The sequence below is a fragment of the Felis catus genome, chromosome A3 (assembly GCF_018350175.1).
Source record: "Felis catus isolate Fca126 chromosome A3, F.catus_Fca126_mat1.0, whole genome shotgun sequence".
NCBI classification, from domain to species: Eukaryota; Metazoa; Chordata; class Mammalia; order Carnivora; family Felidae; genus Felis; species Felis catus.
In genome coordinates, this window is record NC_058370.1 from 103,140,128 (window position 1) to 103,157,790 (window position 17,663).

Genomic DNA, 17,663 nt, shown 5'->3' on the forward strand with positions numbered 1-17,663 from the left:
AGCAAAGAAATAGAAAGTCACAGCAAAGAAACCAAAGATACATATTTAAAAAATGTAAACTTTCAACTAAAAAATACAATAACCCAAATAAAAAACTCAGTGTGTGGGCTCAATAGCAGAAGAGAGGGGCAGAGGAAAGAATCGGTGAACTGGAAGACAGAACAATAGAAAATTATCCAATGTGAAGAACAGAGAGAAAAGAGACTGAGAAAAAACAAACAGAGATTCTGGAATCTGTAGGACTATTACTAAAAATCTAACATTTATATTATCAGAGTCCTGGAAGGAGAGGAAAAAGAAGAGAGTAAGAATGAAAAAGGACTCGAAGAAATAATGCTGAAAGTTGCCTAAACCTGACACAAACTATAAACCTACAAAGTCAAACATCTGAGTGAACATAAGATAACCCCCCCCCCCCAAAATATCCACACCAAGATACATCATAGTCAAAACTTCTGAATAGTAAAGACAAAGAAAACATTTTGAAACAAATGAGAGAGGGTGATGATACCTGACCAATAGAGGAAAAAAACAACTCAAATGGCAGTGTTTTCACATCAAAAACCATGGAAGACAGAAGGAAATGGCATAATGTTGTAAGTGCTAAAAGAACTGTCAACTCAGAATTCTTCAGAAATGAAAAGGAAACCAAAGTATTCTCAGATGAAGGAAACCTAAGCATTTGTCAACAGGAGACCTACTCTTAAAAAACAGCTAAAGTAGGGACGCCTGGGTGGCTCATTTGGTTGAGCGTCCGACATGGGCTCAGGTCATGATCTCAGTTTGTTAGTTGGAGCCCTGCATCGGGCTTGCTGCTGTCAGTGCAGAGCCTGCTTCAGATCTTCTGTTGCCCTCTCTTTCTGTCTCTCCCCCCGCCTCCCTGCTCATAGTCTCACACTCAAAAATAAACAAAACATTTTTAAAAATTAAAAAAAAAATAGCTAAAGTAAATTCTCTAAGCAGAAAGAAAACAATAAAAGAAGGAAACTTGAATCATCAGAAGAGAGGAAAAAAACACACAAAGCAAAAATATTTGTCAATGCGACAGACCTTCCTCCTCTTGAGTCTTCTAAATTATGCTTGATGGTTGAAGAAAAATTGTAACACTATCTGATATAGTTCTACAAATGAAGAAGATATATTTAAGATAATTATGGTTTAAAAACATTTTTTTAATGTTTATTTATTTTTGAAGGAGAGAGAGAGAGACAGAGTGTGAGTGGGGGAGGGGCAGAGAGAGAGGGAGACACAAAATCGGAAGCAGGCTCCGGGCTCTGAGCTGTCAGCACAGAGCACGATGAGGGGCTCGAACCTACGAACTGCGAGATCATGACCTGAGCCAAAGTCGGACGCTCAAGCGACTGAGCCACCCAGGCGCCCCAAGATAATTATGGTTTAAATGGGGAAGCAAAGGAATTTAAAAGGAGGTAGGGATTCTATAATTCCCTTGAACTGGTAAAACTTCAACACATAATATATCAATAATTACATTAAATATAAATGATTTAAATACATTTAAAGACCAAGATTAACACAGTAGATTAGAACACATTACCCAGCTATCTGCTGTTTATAAGAAATTCATGCCAAATATAGTGACGTAGGTAAGTTGAACTCATAAGAAGATATATCATTCAACCATTAATTAAAAGAAAGCAGGATAGCTACATGATATCAGATAAAGTAGATTTCAAAGCAAAGAAATTACCACAGACACAAAGGCACATTATATAATGATAAAAGACTCAATCTACCAAGAAGACATAGCAGTCTTAAATAAATATATACCTAACCAAAGAGCTGAAAAATATGTGAAGCAAAAACTGATATAATTAAAAGGAGAAATAAACAAATCAACAATTGTATTTGGAGACGTCACCATCTCTCAAGAGCTGATCAAATAACTGGCAGAAAATAAGCCAGGATACAGAAGAACTTGATGACATTGCCAATGAAAAGAATCTAGTCTACATTTATAGAACATTCCACCCAACAACAGCAGAATCCACATTCTTTCCAAATGATGTTGGAATATAAACCAAGATAAACCATATCTTGGGCCGTAAAGCAAATCTCACCAAACTTAAAAGATTTAAAATCTCTGTGCTTTCTGACCACAACAGAAAAAAATTACAAATAACAGAAAGGTAATAGGAAATTCTCCAAATACTTGCAAATGAAACTTCTAAATAATCTATGGATCAAAGAGGATGTCTCAAGGGAAGTAAACAAATATATACTGAACTGAATGAACATGAAGATGCAACATATCAAAATTTATGAAACACAGCACAATGCTGAGGGGAAAATTTATTCAGTAATCTAAGCTCAGAACACCGACAAGGAAGAGCAAAACAAAAAATAATAAATATGAGAAATGAAATTGAAAAAAGAAAAGCAATAGAGAAAATTAGTGAAACAAAGAGCTGGTTGTTTGAAAAGATCAGTAAAGTTGATAAATCTCTAGTAAGACTTACAAAGAAAAAAAAAAGACACAAATTACTAATATCAAGAATGAAATAAGGAATATTACTATTGACCATACAGACATCAAAAGGAAAGTAATTAAATACTATGAACAGCTCTACACATGAATTTGACAGCATAGAGGAAATGGACTAATTCCACCAAAAACAAACTACTATAACTCACCCAATATGAAACTGGTAATTTGAATAGCACTATAACTAATTAAGGACATTACATTCATAATCTAAAAAACTCCCCCCAAAACAAATTTCCAGGCTCACACGGTTTCACTGGAAAATTACACCAGATGCTTAAAGAAGAATTAGCACAAATTCCACACACTATCTTCCAGAAACTAGGAGAGGACAATTGCCAATATATTAGTTCTGTTGCCCTGATATCAAAATTAGACACAGTACAGAAAATGTACAGATCAACATTCTTTGTGAATATAGGTGCAAAAATTCCTTAACAAAATATCAGCAAATGGAATTCAACAATTTATAGAAAGAATTATGTACCAAGACCAAGTGGAATTTATTCCATGGCTAGGAAGTTCGTTCAATATACGAAAATCAATCTGTGTCATCCACCATATTAACAGGCTAGAGAAGAAAAACAACATAATCATATCAATCATTTAATAAAGTCCAGCAGCCATTCAACACCCATTCATGACTTTTAAGAAAATAGGAGACGAGAATTTGCTTAACTTGATAAAGAACATCAACAAAAAACCAATAGCTATCATTTTACTTCCCCTCTTAGGGGAAACAAAGCAAGGTGTCTGCTTTCTCTATTCTTGGTCAACATAGTGCTGAAAGTTCTAGCCAATGCAGTAGAGCAAGAAAAAGAAATAAAAAGTATAGGAAAGGAAAGACCAGAAAGGAAGAAATAAAACAGTCACATTTGCAGGTATGATTGTCTACATAGAAAATCCACAGAATCTGCAAAAAAGATCCTTGAGACTAAACCAATTTCATCAATGTCACAGGATACAAGATAAATATACAAAAGTTATTTTACTTCTATATACTAAGTAAGAACACATAGACATCAAAATGAAAAATACAATGCCTTTTACAATCACTCACAAATGATGAAATACTTAGGTATAAATCTAACAAAGCACATACAGAACCCATATCCTGAAAAGTATAAAGCACTGATAGGAGAAATGAGAGATCTAGATAAATGGAGAGACATACTGTGTTCATAAATTGGAAATCTCAACATCGTAAAGATATAAATTCTCCTCAAAGTGATACACAGACTGCAGTATAATAAAAATACATATATCTGGTCCTTGTCCCCAGTTCCTCACAGCCTAAAATGCTTAGAATTTCCTGGATGATAGGAATGTCTCTTGTTATTCATAATGAGCACCTTTGGAACACATCTGAGTTCATGCTAACAAGGTGACTTAGGGTGGGACCCTTAGATTGCTTCAGGATGGAAGCTGGTCATTAGAAGAACATGGGATTAGAGGGTTAGAATATTCTGCCCCATGCTCAACCTCAGGGTAGGAGATGGGCGCTAGAAATTGAGTTTAGTCACTAATGACCAATGATTTAAACAGTCATGCTCATGTAATGAAACCCCATATAAAATTCCTAAGCAACAAGGTTTAGGGAGCTTCTGAGTTAGTGAACACGTCTATATGATGGGAGGGTGGTACACCCAGAAAAGGTATTGAAGTTCTGAACGTCTTCCCCTCGACCTTGCCCTATGTATCTCCTCCATTTGTTTTTCCTGAGTTGTATCATTTATAATAAAGCTGTAATCATAAGAAGAGTGCTTTCCTGAGTCATTCTAGTGAACTATGAAACCTGAAGGGGAAAGAATAGCATGGGAACCACTGAATTTGTAGTCAGCTGGGCAGAAATGTGGGCAGCCCACATATTTCATTTGAGTTGGTGTCTGCAGTGGGGGTGGTCTTATGAGATTGAGTCCTTAACCTGTAAGGTCTACACTAACTCCAGGCAGTTAGTGTCAGAACTGAATTGAATTGTAGGGCACCCAGTTGATGTCAAGAATTGGAGAATTTGTGGGGCGCCTGGGTGGCTCAGTCAGTTGAGCGTCCGACTTTGGCTCAGGTCATGATCTCGCTGTCCATGAGTTCGAGCCCCGCGTCGGGCTCTGTGCTGACAGCTCAGAGCCTGGAGCCTGCTTCGGATTCTGTGTCTCCCTCTCTCTCTGACCCTCCCCCATTCATGCTCTGTCTCTCTCTGTCTCAAAAATAAATAAACATTAAAAAAAAAAGGAATTGGAGAATTTGTTGTTGTCAAAACAACATATTTGATGTCAGTTACAAAAAGCACATACTCCCAGACAGATTTTTTGTAAATAAAACTAATATATTTCTAAAATTTGTGTGGAAAGGCAAAGGATCTAGAATAGCTAAAACAATTTTGAAAACGAAGAATGAAATGGCAGGAATCAGTCTCTCTAATTTCATAGCTACAATAATCAAACTGGATAGTACTGGCAGAGATATAGACACACAGCTCAGTGGAACAGAAGAGAACCAGAAATAGATTCACACAAATATACCCAACTGGTTTTTGGCAAAGGTCAAAAGCAATTCAATGGAGGAAAGATAGCATTTTAAACAAATGATGCTGGAACAAGTGGATATGTACAGGCAAAAAAATTTTAACTTGACATAAGTCTTACACTTTATTCAAAAATTAACTAAAAACGGGCCACAGATTTAAATGTCAAACATAAGCCTGTAAAATTTTTAGGAAAAAGACAGAGGAGAAAAATTTCAGGATCTAGGGTTAGGCAAAGAGTCTCACACTTGACACCAAGAATGTAATTCATAACAAGAAAAACGGATAAATTGAATTTCATCAAAATTAAAAATGTCCACTCTGCACAAGACACTGTTAAAAGCATAAAAAAACACGACTACAGACTAGGAGAAATTATTTGCAAACCATGTATCCGACAAAGCACTAGTATCTACATAATTAACCCTCAAAAACTTAATAAAAAACAAATAACCCAACTAGAAAATGGGCAAGGACATGAAAAATTGTTTCACCAAAGAGCATACATGGATGACAGATTGCTCATGAAAAAGTGTTCACCGTCGTAAATCATTAAGGAAATGCAAATTAAGACCACAGCGTGATATCACTTCATACCTGTCAGGATGGCAAAAATTAAAAACAGTGACATCACCAGATGCTGTGGAGAATGTGCCATCTCCAGGGCCTATAAAAGGAGAAAGGGAGGCAGAAGAGTTCACATCAGTGGTGCCGTGCGAGAAGGATCCAGCCCACGCTTGCTGGCTCTGAGGCTGGAGCAAAGGGCCAGGAGCCAAGGACTGTGAGCGGCCTCTAGAAGTGAGAAAAAGCAAGGGAACAGACTCTCCCTACAGACTCCAGAAAGGGAGGAAGCCCTGCTGCCCCCCTCTGATTTTAGCCCCAAGGAGGCCCATGTCACGGTTCTGACTTACCGAAATGCAACATGATATAGTATTTTGTCGTTTTGCGTAACTAAGTTGGTGGTAGTTTGTCATAGCAGCAAATGGAAAATGAATACAGCACGAATCCATTTGTATAGCATTTTTGAAATGATAAAATTACAGAAATGGAGAACCGGTTAGTGATTGCCAGGGGTGAGGGAGGTGAGCGGGCAGAGGGACATGGGCACCAACGAGGGATCCTGGGGCGGTGGAGTACACGACGTCAATATCTCGCTTGTGAGCTTGTTCCACAGTTTTCTAAGATGCTACTCTTTGGGGGAAACTAGGTAATGGGTACATGGGGGCTTCTCTGTATTACTTCTTCTTAGACGTAGCATGAGAATCTAAACGGATCTCAAAATTAAAAGTTTAATTTTAAAAATCCAACTATGTTTAGCATCTTCTATTGGGTAAGAGGCAAGGGCTGCAGCACTTGATTATTATCTCCTTAACGTTCACTCTCTGCCAGGTTTTCCACTTACACAATCTTCTCTGATCCTGGGCAGGGAGTATTGCTGTTCCCAGTTCAAAGCAGCAGACTGAGGCTCATAGGTGCTAAACAACTCACGCAGATCTTCACACACAGGAAGAAATGAAGGGACTTCTCCCGGTGCCACCTATCCTCACCTCACCGGCCACATTCAGAGCCCAGCTCCTGAGCCCCTGCTTGTGGTTGTTTCTCAGGGCTGGGCAGAACAGGGCTCCAATGTGCCAGAGGCAAGGCTGGGGATGGGGCGCTGGGTGGTGAGCCTGGAGGGCCAGTGGGTGATGCCAAGATGGTCTCAGCCTGCTTTGCAACCTGACTACTACCAGCCCTGAGCAGCACTACCTGACCTATCTAGAGTATTCTCAAGATATTGGAGAAACGCCTCAACCGAGATCTTCCACGGCAATAACATACCTGTAAGACGTGCAGAAAGAAGGCTTTTCCGCTCTAATCATTTGGCAGTATACTTTGAGGCTGAAATGTATCTATCCTACAACTCAACATTTCCACCCCTAGAGACTCACGCATGTCCACAGTGAGACAGGCACCCAAGTTCCTGGCTAACTTAACTGGGGTAGTGGTTTTGATACATGTTTGCTAAAACTCATCAAACTGGACACTTTACTATGGTGAATTAAACCTCTATAAACACAAGATTAAAAACAGGCATAGTGATGGCAACACTGCTTATAACAGAAAACAACAACAACAACAACAAAAACTCTTCAGTGCCCAAAAAAAGGAGACCGGATAAATAAACTACCGTTATCCGCATAGTTGCCTATGAAGGTAAATAAACTGGGGCAGCACTGTTCAACCCAGAGGAGACTAGCAAACTTAACACAAAGTGAGAAAGCAAGCTGAAAGAAAGCACACACGCAATAAATACGTTGCTATTCCTTACAGCTTGGCCCAGCCAGGGAAAGCCAAGCTGAAGTCCACCGCTTGGGGCTTCGCATAAAGCCATCATCTTCTTATGGCCTGAAAAGGGCAGACTCGGCTGCTATGAAACGGGTTGTGTTTTTGTCCTCCCCGATTCTTTCTTCTTGGAATGCAAATGGAAGGCCCAGGGAGGCACCATCCACGTGGAGACCATGAGCACGAAAACCAGCCACTAAAGAAGGCAGAATAAAGAGCCAAGAAGAGCCAGGTTCCTGACCACATCGTGGAGCCTCCGTCCCAACCCCAGCCTGGCCATCCTCAGACTGCTCAGGGCAAGAGAGAAACACTTTCCTTTTGGTTGAGCCACTGAAGAGAAGTTCTCTGTTACATGCAACCAGAAGCAGACCCTACCGGACATGGTGTCAAACAACACAGTAAAGTGTTACCAATACAATTATGTGTGGTCAAAGGGTAAAGAGGTGCATGGGAATTCAATCACCCGGTGTGGGGGAGTGGTCTTCTCTGGGGGAGGTGAGGCGAGGGGAGGAGACTGGAGTGGGGAGCAATGGGGGATTCCGGGGGGCGGGGGGGGGAAGGTGTGAGGCTCCCCACTCCTCCTTAAGGATCAGATGCACCGCATTGGTGGAGTGGAACAAGAGATGTGTACAGAATGGCTCAGCCTTCTACTGAGTAGGGTTGCACCCTAAAGATTGAGTCCATAGGTCCTAGGTGGGGCCTGGGCTTCTGTATTTTGAAAAAGCTTCCTAGTTGACTTTCTCCTTATCCTCCCAGCCAAAATGCTTGGGAGCTTTACATCCTGCAATTCATATTATAAAATAATTATTTAATTCCCAGATATAAAATGACATCATGATATTAAATGAACAGAATTTTTTTTAAATGATACAGAACTCCCCCTGGACCCTAGGGATTCTGCTGTGCACCCTGGGGAGACATGCTCTACTCTGCCCAGCCCAGAAAGACTACCTAATTATCCCCATGCCTTCCAGAACCCAAGAGTCCACACTGCCTGCAGATTTGACAGGAAGAAGCCATAATCTGTTTGGACAGGTCCAGTATTCTCAAAAATATACATCCACGTTTCTAAACTATTCTATTAACCCAGACAGGGCTGGAGGGGGAATTTCACAGGAGCACAGACATCTCAAGGCCGCAGGGAATGGCATCTGCCCACAGAAAGGAACCCACTGCCATGACTCATTTTTAAGAAATACTCTGTATTGCCTCTGGCCCCGTTTCTGGGCTGGGGCCTGAGGACACTCACAGCCAGAGTCTGGCACTGGGTTGAGAGGCTGACACTCATGCTAAGGCACTGTATCTAGAACCACAGTGAGCAAGGGTCCCACCTCACCTCTGCCCTTCAGATAGAATCTGTTTTCTGCCCAGAAAGGGCCCCAGAATCCCTTATCTGCCCTTCCATTCGATCAGTGGGGATTTGAAGTTTCAGAAAGGTGTCCCTACAAGTTAATATCAAAACCGAGATGAGAATTTACACCTCTGGACTCCCAAAGTGGTTATGTTTTTTAACTCATGCTTTAGATGTAATACTAAATCCAATGAACTTCCTTTTTGCTTTGCTACAAAACTTTCAAAGAACATTGTTTCCATCAACAAATCTTCAAATCATGAGCCAGAATGGTAAAAAAAAAGGCTTAAAAGCGGGTTTCACTTCCTGTGTGGAGGCAGCCTGCCATGTAATGCAGTGGAACACCAGCCTGGCAGAAACAGGCAGCACTAGGGAGCCCATGAATATTTATCACCTCACTGTGCATTCACCAAATAGTGCCGGGACAGAAAACAACTTTCAGCAAGTTTGAGTCCATGTTCTAATATTCTCCACCTAAGACAGCTTGTTCTGACTTGTAAAAAGAAAAAAAAGGTCATTTTCAAACACCATAATGAGGCCAGTCTACTCTTAATAGCTTTAATACGCCCTGAAGCTTAAAATAGCAAAACAATCGCTTCTCCAAGATAAACAAGGCTTTCCTTTGTGTGTCTAATGAGAGGCAAGACCACAGCTAAGGCACATTCTAAGCTGTTTGTTGTCCCTAAATGCTGAGGTAACTGGAGCTCCCCCACCCCTTCCCAAACAGCAGATTACACAAAAAGAGATCTGTGTGAGAGCTTTTGCCTGATCCTCAAACGACAACCTGAGACCCCAAGTGAGCCAGGGCAGTGCACGAATGCTGCCATGATCAGCTCTGGCTGGGGCCTTGGCTTACTCTGCAGACGCCAGACGGCACCTTTGAAGGAACCGACTGAGAAGTACCCAGAAGACACCACTAGCGAATGGGTACAAGGGGACATATAGGAGCACAAAATTTCCTGCCACAAAAACCTATACATACATTGAGATATGTAACGAAATGGGTTTTCTCCAAGCAGAAGTCTCTCAAACATTCTAAGTCTGGGGCGTAAAACTTTTCCTATATGATCTTGATTCAAACCTGAAGTCAACATCTGCCTCCTCTCTTTTTCTTCCTCCCCTTCTGCTCCTCCCCCATCACCCCCAAGACTCACGGAAAATCCATTTTGCCATTAAGTTAAAGAATTAAGTATAGGTTCCTCTATGAAATGTATAAGACAGAATCACCCTGGGATGCCTGGGTGGTTCAGTCGGTTAAGGGTCCGACTTCAGCTCAGGTCATGATCTCATGTTTGGTGAGTTCCAGCCCCTCTGGCTCTCTGCTGTCAGCACAGAACCTGCTTTGGATCCTCTGTCCCCCTCCCCCGCCCCTCAAAAGGAAATAAACATTTTTAAAACGCTACCCTTTCTTCATTTATCACCTTAAAACACCAGGAACGGACTGGCGCCTGGATGGCTCAGTCGGTTGAACATGTGACTCTTGATTGCAGTTCAGGTCATGATCTCATGGTTCATGAGTTCGAGCTCCTCATTGGGCTCTGCCCTGACAGCATGAAGCCTGCTTGGGATTCTGTCTCCTTCTCTCTCATCCCTTCCCGCTTGCTCTCTGTATCTTTCTCAAAATAAGTAAAATTAAATTTAAAAAAAAGGAGGGGGAGGTGCTTGGGTGGCTCAGTTGGTTAAACGTCTGACTTTGGCTCAGGTCAGGATCTTAAGGTTCATGAGTTCGAGCCCCGCATCAGGCTCTGTGCTGACTGCTCGGAGCCTGCTTTGCATTCTGTGTCTCCCTCTCTTTCTATCCTCCTCTGCTTGTGAGTGCTCTCTCTCTCTCTCTCTCTCTCTCTCTCAAAAATAAATAAACGTTAAAAAAAACAAAACAAAACAAAAAAACTACACACCAGAAACTGAGGAGGTGACCTGGACGTGGCAGCCTAGGGCTTCCCCAGCAGGTCACAGGTCATGCCTGCTGGATCCTGCAGACTGCAGAGGACCAGAGAATGTAAACAGCAGTGTTGCCAAGAAGAGAGGGATGCCCAGCTATTCCAAGTGCTGCTGCGGCCGAGTCGAGAGGTCTCACAGAACTGGGGAAAGCCTGGACCTTGCTGCAGTTAAAAATCTTCTACACAGTTTGGGGTGCCTGGGTGGCTCCGTCAGTTAAGCATCTGATTTCGGCTCAGGTCATGATCTCATAGTTCATGAGTTCGAGCCCCGTGTTGGGCTCTGTGCTGACAGCTCAGAGCCTGGAGCCTGCTTTGGATTCTGTGTCTCCCTTTCTCTCTGCCCCTCCCCCACTCGTGCTCTGTCTCTCTCTCTCTCTCTCTCTCTCTCTCTCTCTCTCAAATGAATAAATATTAAAAAAAAAAGATATCAAATTAAAAAAATAAAAAAAGAATCTTGTATACAGTTCAACGGCTGCAAGTCAGGCAAAGGCCTCCCAGGGAGGAAGTGCCAGGGTGGCCAGGTACTTGCAATACTTTTGCTGTCCAAGAGGGGCCCACAGACCCTGATGGAATTCTCACCCCCTGCCAGGCTGCATGTTCAGCCTTCAGCTGGAGGCAGAGGGACTAGAACAGGGAAGGGGTGTAGAAGAGACAGAACAGGTTACTTCCCCATCAGGGGTTAGCAAATGCCCAGAGTGTAGGAGGCAGAGAGGAGTCAGGGCTTCCCTCAGGGTGCCTGGGGGATGGCTCACACCTGCCACCACCAAACAGGAAGCGTCTGGGAGCAGGAATGCATCTGGGGCTCCCTGCCCGTTCCATTTGCTTGAGGACCACCTGCACATACACAGGCTGAGACGCGCACACAGTTTACTCTAAGAAACTGAGCCTCATGTTGCATCCATGTTGTATCAATTGGGAGACCTAGTTTTCGAGGATAGAAAGGAAAGGGATTACCTGGATGTTTAGATTCAAAAACAACAAAACTAAAGCAAATGCAAAAATGAAAACAAACCATACCCGCTTGGGAGTAGAGTTTTGTGGGAAAAGCTGAGCTGGAATTGGACTTCATTTTTATACCTTCCTGAGAGGCACAGGACAGGAAGCTATTCCTGTACTTTGTTAAGTCTGAACTCCACAAGTGAAGGTAAGGGGAGGGGGTGGCAGCAGGCAGGCCCTGGCTCAGGTGACAAGTGACAAGCCTGGGTGCTGCTGGCAGGACTACTGGGGACAAAGCCCTAAAGAGCAGTAGCAGGGAGCTGGCTGTTATAGGGCTCTAGGATGATACGGACAGCCCCTTCACGAAAGTGCTCTGAACGGTGGAGGGTGATCCACGGCTCCGTTCTCCTATTTCGGGCTGTAATTTAGTCTTCATTTCAGCTAGAAAACAAGAACCTTTCCCCCAATGCCTTTTGTCTAGGAAAAACAGTTCTACAAAATCTGAGTTCAAAAGAACGGAAGGGAACCATCAGCAGTGATCGGGAACATTTTTTGGAGCATTTCCTGTGTCCCCTTAGCTCATTTCATCCTTCCGCCAGTTCTGTGAGTATCAGAGTGGAAACTGAGGTCCTGACAGTTACCCACGGCCCCCAGGGTTCCACAGAGGCCAGGTAGATGGGACATAAAGCCCAGCTCACTGCCCACCCAGCACCCTGTTAACATTTTCATCCCAGTCCAAAGAAGCTCAGGTGGTGAACCAGCTTTTTTCAGTTTTTTTACTCATTAACCTCCCGCTAGGATGCATACCAATCCAGATGCTTGGGTTAAGATTAAACCAGTGACAACCGGCCAAAGTCAAGGCACTCAGGATCACAGCTAACTAGAGATCAGGCAGGCTGCCCCCAGCAAGGAGCTGCTAACACTGTGTTTTTAAACTGAAAAATCAGACTTGGACTTTTTCCCCCCTCTAGCTGGAACAGTAAAGAGAATATAAAATGTTAATAGTGCTATATTGGGTTAATATAGTCCAAAAATCTATCTTCTTTCAATGTCTTAAGTGTCCTTGTAATGAAATCATTCTTTGACATCACAGCAAAATATAAGGCTGTTTTTTGTCAACCAAGCCCCAAGCACAAGGGCATGAGAGCTGCAGCAATTCTGTGTCTGGGTGAGCCAGCAGAAAGACAGAGGGGGAGGAGCACATGGTGAGACCCACAGGGTCCTGGTTCTCCGATACCATTCACACACACTCACAGAGCATCTGAAGTGGGTGGCGCAGGGCACCATCTCACCATCACGTCGTGAAAAGTGTTATCAGGAAATTAAACCCAATGGCGCGCGCGCAGCCCTGGCTGGGGTGGGAGTGAGGGAAGGCCTCTTCAAAGGGGACATCTGAGCTGAAACCCAAGCTATAAGAAGGAGCTGGCATAGAGAGATCTTGGGTTAGAGTCCAGCTAGAGGGAACAGCCAATGCAAAAATGCTAGACAGACGCTTATAGCTGGAGCAGAGTGAACATCAGAACTAGAAATGAGGCAGGGGGAGTGGGGAGGGGGCTCCTGGCAACTTTGCAAACCCTGGTCAGGAATGGGAAGCCACTGGAGGATTTTAAACCAGGGGACAACACAGTCCAGTTCATCTTCAAAAGCTCATTCTGGCTATAACACAGGAAGCAGCAGTTACAAACATGTGTCCATTTGCAGGTTGGGGAGGGAACCAACATCCTGGCTCAGCTTTTCTACCTGGTAGCATGTTCCCAATTCACAGGCATCTTAAGATTCAACCTGTTCGTAACCAGCTCTGACTGGCAACTCACTGGCCCTGCTCTTCAGATTATCTGGAAATTCTTTTTTTTTTTTTTTAATTTTTTTAATGTTTATTTTTATTTTGAGAGACAGAAACGGAGCGTGAGTGGGGGAAGGGCAGAGAGAGAGGGAGAAGAATCTGAAGCAGGGTCCAGGCTCTGAACTGTCAGCACAGAGCCTGATGCAGGGCTTGAACTCACGGACTGTGAGATTATGACCGAGCTGAAGTTGAATGCTTAATCGACTGAGTCACCCAGGCACCCCAATCTGGAAATTATTTCTAAAATTAAAATTGAAAAACATAGTTACTGTTAAATTTTAAACGTATCTGTGTTCCAGTCATCACTTTAAGAAAGTAGATCAGGGGGCACCTGGAGGCTCAGTCAGTTAAGCGTCCAACTTCAGCTCAGGTCATGATCTCACAGTTTGTGGGTTCAAACCCGCATCAGGCTCTGTGCTGACAGCTTGGAGCCTGGAGCCTGCTTCAGATTCTGTTTCTCCCTCTCTCTCTGTCCCTCCCCCACTTGTGCTCTGTCTCTCTCTCAAAAATAAATAAACATTAAAAAAATTCTTTTTAAAAAGAAAGTAGAGGGGCGCCTGGGTGGCTCAGTCGGTTAAGCGTCCGACTTCAGCTCAGGTCACGATCTCACAGTCCGTGAGTTCGAGCCCCGCGTTGGGCTCTGGGCTGATGGCTCGGAGCCTGGAGCCTGCTTCCAGTTCTGTGTCTCCCTCTCTCTCTGCCTCTCCCCCGTTCATGCTCTGTCTCTCTCTGTCTCAAAAATAAATAAACATTAAAAAAAAAATTAAAAAAAAAAAGAAAGTAGATCAGAATGACTTTATTTCTTTGCTTTTTCATTTAAGAGAGAGAGAGATAAAGAGGAGTGGGGGAGAGAGGGAGGAAAGAGAGAAAGAGGGAGGGGGAGAGGGAGAGAGAGAGAGAGAGAGAGAGAGGGAGAGAGAATTCCAAGCAGGCTCCACACTCAGCATGGAGCCCGATGCAGGGCTTGATCCCACAACCCTGGGATCATGACCTGAGCCAAAATCAAAAGTCTGAGACTCAACTGACTGAGCCACCCAGGTGCCCCCAGAATGACTTTTAAAAAATTATTATTTTTTTAAATGTTTATTTATTTCTGAGACAGAGAGAGGGCATGAGTAGGGGAGGGGCAGAGAGAGAGGGAGACGCAGGATCCGAAGCAGGCTCCAGGCTCTGAGCTGTCAGCACAGAGCCCGACGCGGGGCTCGAACTCACAGACCGTGAGACCGTGACCTGAGCTGAAATTGGTTGCTCAACTGACTGAGCCATCCAGGCACCCCTTTTAAAAAATTATCTTTAAAATGTGCCCTGCTTACTTCCAAAAAGCATTCAAGGCCATTGTCAAAAAGCCTGTCAGCAACAGGACAACTTCAAGTTCTCCCCAGGAAAACGTTTACAATATATTGTAATATCTGTTATGGCATCAGTTTGGGGTAAAAATGCTAATGTTGAAGGGTTTTAAAAGCCCAATTTGTTCTAAGGACTATGTTTAGCTGCATGTACAGTTTTATCATGGGCTGATTCGCTCACTTTAATCCACTTTTATATTTTTCCTCTTCTATCCTCTCCCTGGCCCTCTAGAGAGCCACCCTTTGCCTGGTTTTGCTGCTCACTGGCTCCCCCATCAGAGACTGAGCGGAAAGGAAAGATTGGAAAGCCTGATGCCCCTGGTTCAGCAGTTTCAGTTCTGCGTGTGGGTAATTCTTTGTGGGATGGTGTTTATGTGTGTGCATGGGGGCGGGCAGCCCTGAGTTAAAGTGCTATGAAAATTTTAATTATTTACCAATTCTTCTCCATTGTATACACACATATCCCTCACCTTGTCTCTCTCTCTCCCTCTAAAATCTTATAACTGGACAAAGTCTAATTTCTCTCTTCCCATAGCATTTTTACTTCTGTTCTAATTCTGTCAGTGAGAATTCCATCCTTTAAGCTTTTGCAAAGTGATATACAACACTGTCACACATCTCACAGGTAAATTCAAGATAAAAAGCAAAAGGCAGGAGAAAAACAGACATTTTTCATTCTTCCTTCTGGGTGGGTTTTAGCAGACGTTTTATGATTACCTGACTAAAGCTGATTGTCAGCTACAAGAGTTTTTTGATTATGGTTTTTAAAAAATTTAGAGAAACGCTTCATTTTTAAATACCTTATAAGCACCAAAACTATCGTTTCTGTTACTTTTCCCATAATTGTCACCACGTTCACGTTCACCACCAAGACTAGGTACGGCTAGTCCTCACTAGTAGCAAAATAGAGATTTGCAGCAGATTATGAAAAGCGGGATCTGACAGAAATGCTGACGAATTTTGAAGGGTTTTGGTGGGGATGTAGAACAGAATTGTTTTAGTTCTTTGACTGGTTTGGCTTTTGATGTTTGCTTCAAACTACTATGTGGTCCCAAATTATAAATTGCATATGTAATTTAATGTATAAAACAAGAATGTTCACTGCTTAAAATTTTTTTAGTTGAGCAACTGACCTTTCAAAGGAAAACCTCAAAGGAAAAAATTTTAAGTAAATTGCCTAACTCTAATTGAACTTTCCAGGTATTCTTTAAAAAAATTCTTTGTGATTAGGTAAAAGCTATTCAGTCATGTTCATGGGCAAAAGAGACAAAAACCACATGCTGAATTGAAATAGAAAACTTTTAGCTTAAGGAAAAATGCCAGGGATGTGGCATCCCCCACCATTTCTTTTTCTTTTTGGTAAAGCCTGGTTACTCTCTCCCAGCTTAGTCAAAAAATGCCATCAGCAATCAAACTTCTAGCTTGTTAAAAACTTATTCTCCCAACAGTTGATGAAGAATGGAACCTGCCTTACTTGGCCTCTACTTATCAATCCACTATCTTACATTGGAATGTGACATTTTCAGGACAAACTCAGACGCTGTCCAAGCACATTAGATTCTGTTCAGCAATAACAGGGGTTAAAAGAATGCTTCCCCTTTGTCCAGGGCCCCCACACTCACAGGGTGTCCCTGTAAAGGGGTGCTAACATTGCCCATAAGGGCCCAGTGAGAGCAGCCTGGACGGCAGGCAGTCCCTCCCTGGCGGACTCCCGTCCCGGGTCGATCGCAGCACCAAGAATGTGACTCCAACTCCCCAGGCAGCTCGTCCCCGGCACCGGACCCTTGGGAGATGGGGCCCGCGGCTCCCAGGACTACTGACAGAGCAGGGGTCCAACTACGCAGCGCTGTCTAGGGGAAAGTTTTCAGAGCGTTCCCGACCAGATCTGCGACCAATGTTCCCGGGGGCTGAAAACTTGGCGACCTGCAGCGGGCCGGGCCGAGCTCCATTTCCTCCTCCGCAGTATAGGGGAACCCCTCGGCGCCCACCCCCTAGCCCGCTCCACCGGGACACGCACCCACGACCCGACCTTGGCGCTCTCTCAGTGAGTTGGTGTCGACCCCCGCGCTCCACACCCTGGCACCGCTGGGGCGTGCGGAGGTGTTTGCAAACTTGCCCGGCAGCCGGGCGCGTCCCCGTCGGCGCGCCCCCTTCACCGAGCTCCCGCCGCGAGCCCCCGGCCCCCCGCGCCTGGCTCTGGGCCCCGCGCACTCACCTCTGCTCCAGAGCGCGGGGAGGAAGAACCATGGCAGCAGCGGTAGCACGGCCCACCCCATCCCGGGGCAGCGCGTCTGGAAATTCTCTCCCGATCCACGGACAGATGGACGTCCCAAACCTGCCCAGTCCCCGGTCGAGCACGCCAGCTAAGCAGCCCAGTCCCGGCGGCGGGGCAGCTAAGCGCCGAAGTGGCGGGGCCGCGCCGCGGGCAGGAGGCGCCTAGGGCTGGAAGGGGCGGGCCGGGGGCCGAGTCCGAGCGGACCCGAGCCAGTTAGGGTGGGGAGGGGGCGGGAAGGAGGGCAGAGAGGCGGGCCGCCGAGGGGAAGGAAGGGGACCGAGCTGGACAGCACGGGTGCGGAGGGGCGGGCCATGGGCCGAGCTGGGCGGCCAGGGATGGGGGACGGGGGTGGAGAGAAAGGGAGGGGACTGCAAGAAAGGGAGGGAATTAGAAACCAGTAGAGGGGAGGGGCGGCTGGAGGTGTGGAGGAGAGAGCAGCCCTGGCCTCTGGGCTGGCCAGGAGTTCAACACGTGTGGGTGGGAGGGAGACTGAGACAGGGAAAAAGTTGGAGACGCGTGGAGGGCTCCCGAGGCAGACCCAAAAGGAGGGTACAGCACCTTGGGGTCCGCGGCGATTCCGCAATCCAGACGTGCAAGACACAGAAAACCCTGGCAGCAACGCT

At 44.6% G+C, this 17,663-nt stretch overlaps 1 protein-coding gene across 3 annotated transcripts in view; it reads right to left on the reverse strand.

The window, feature by feature from the left end:
• Positions 1-17,663, reverse strand: part of MERTK (MER proto-oncogene, tyrosine kinase) — a 147,609-nt gene that overhangs the window by 108,800 nt on the left and 21,146 nt on the right. Inside the window, exon 1 of one of the 3 annotated variants that reach the window (XM_023251887.2) lies at positions 16,981-17,207. The exons of 1 other annotated variant lie outside the window; for it this stretch is intronic. In XM_023251887.2, the coding sequence (XP_023107655.2) occupies positions 16,981-17,041 (61 nt within the window). In that variant the 5' untranslated portion in view covers positions 17,042-17,207. Of the gene's footprint in view, positions 1-16,980; positions 17,208-17,663 lie in introns of those variants that run through there. One more of the 3 variants, XM_023251885.2, reaches the window with a different exon arrangement.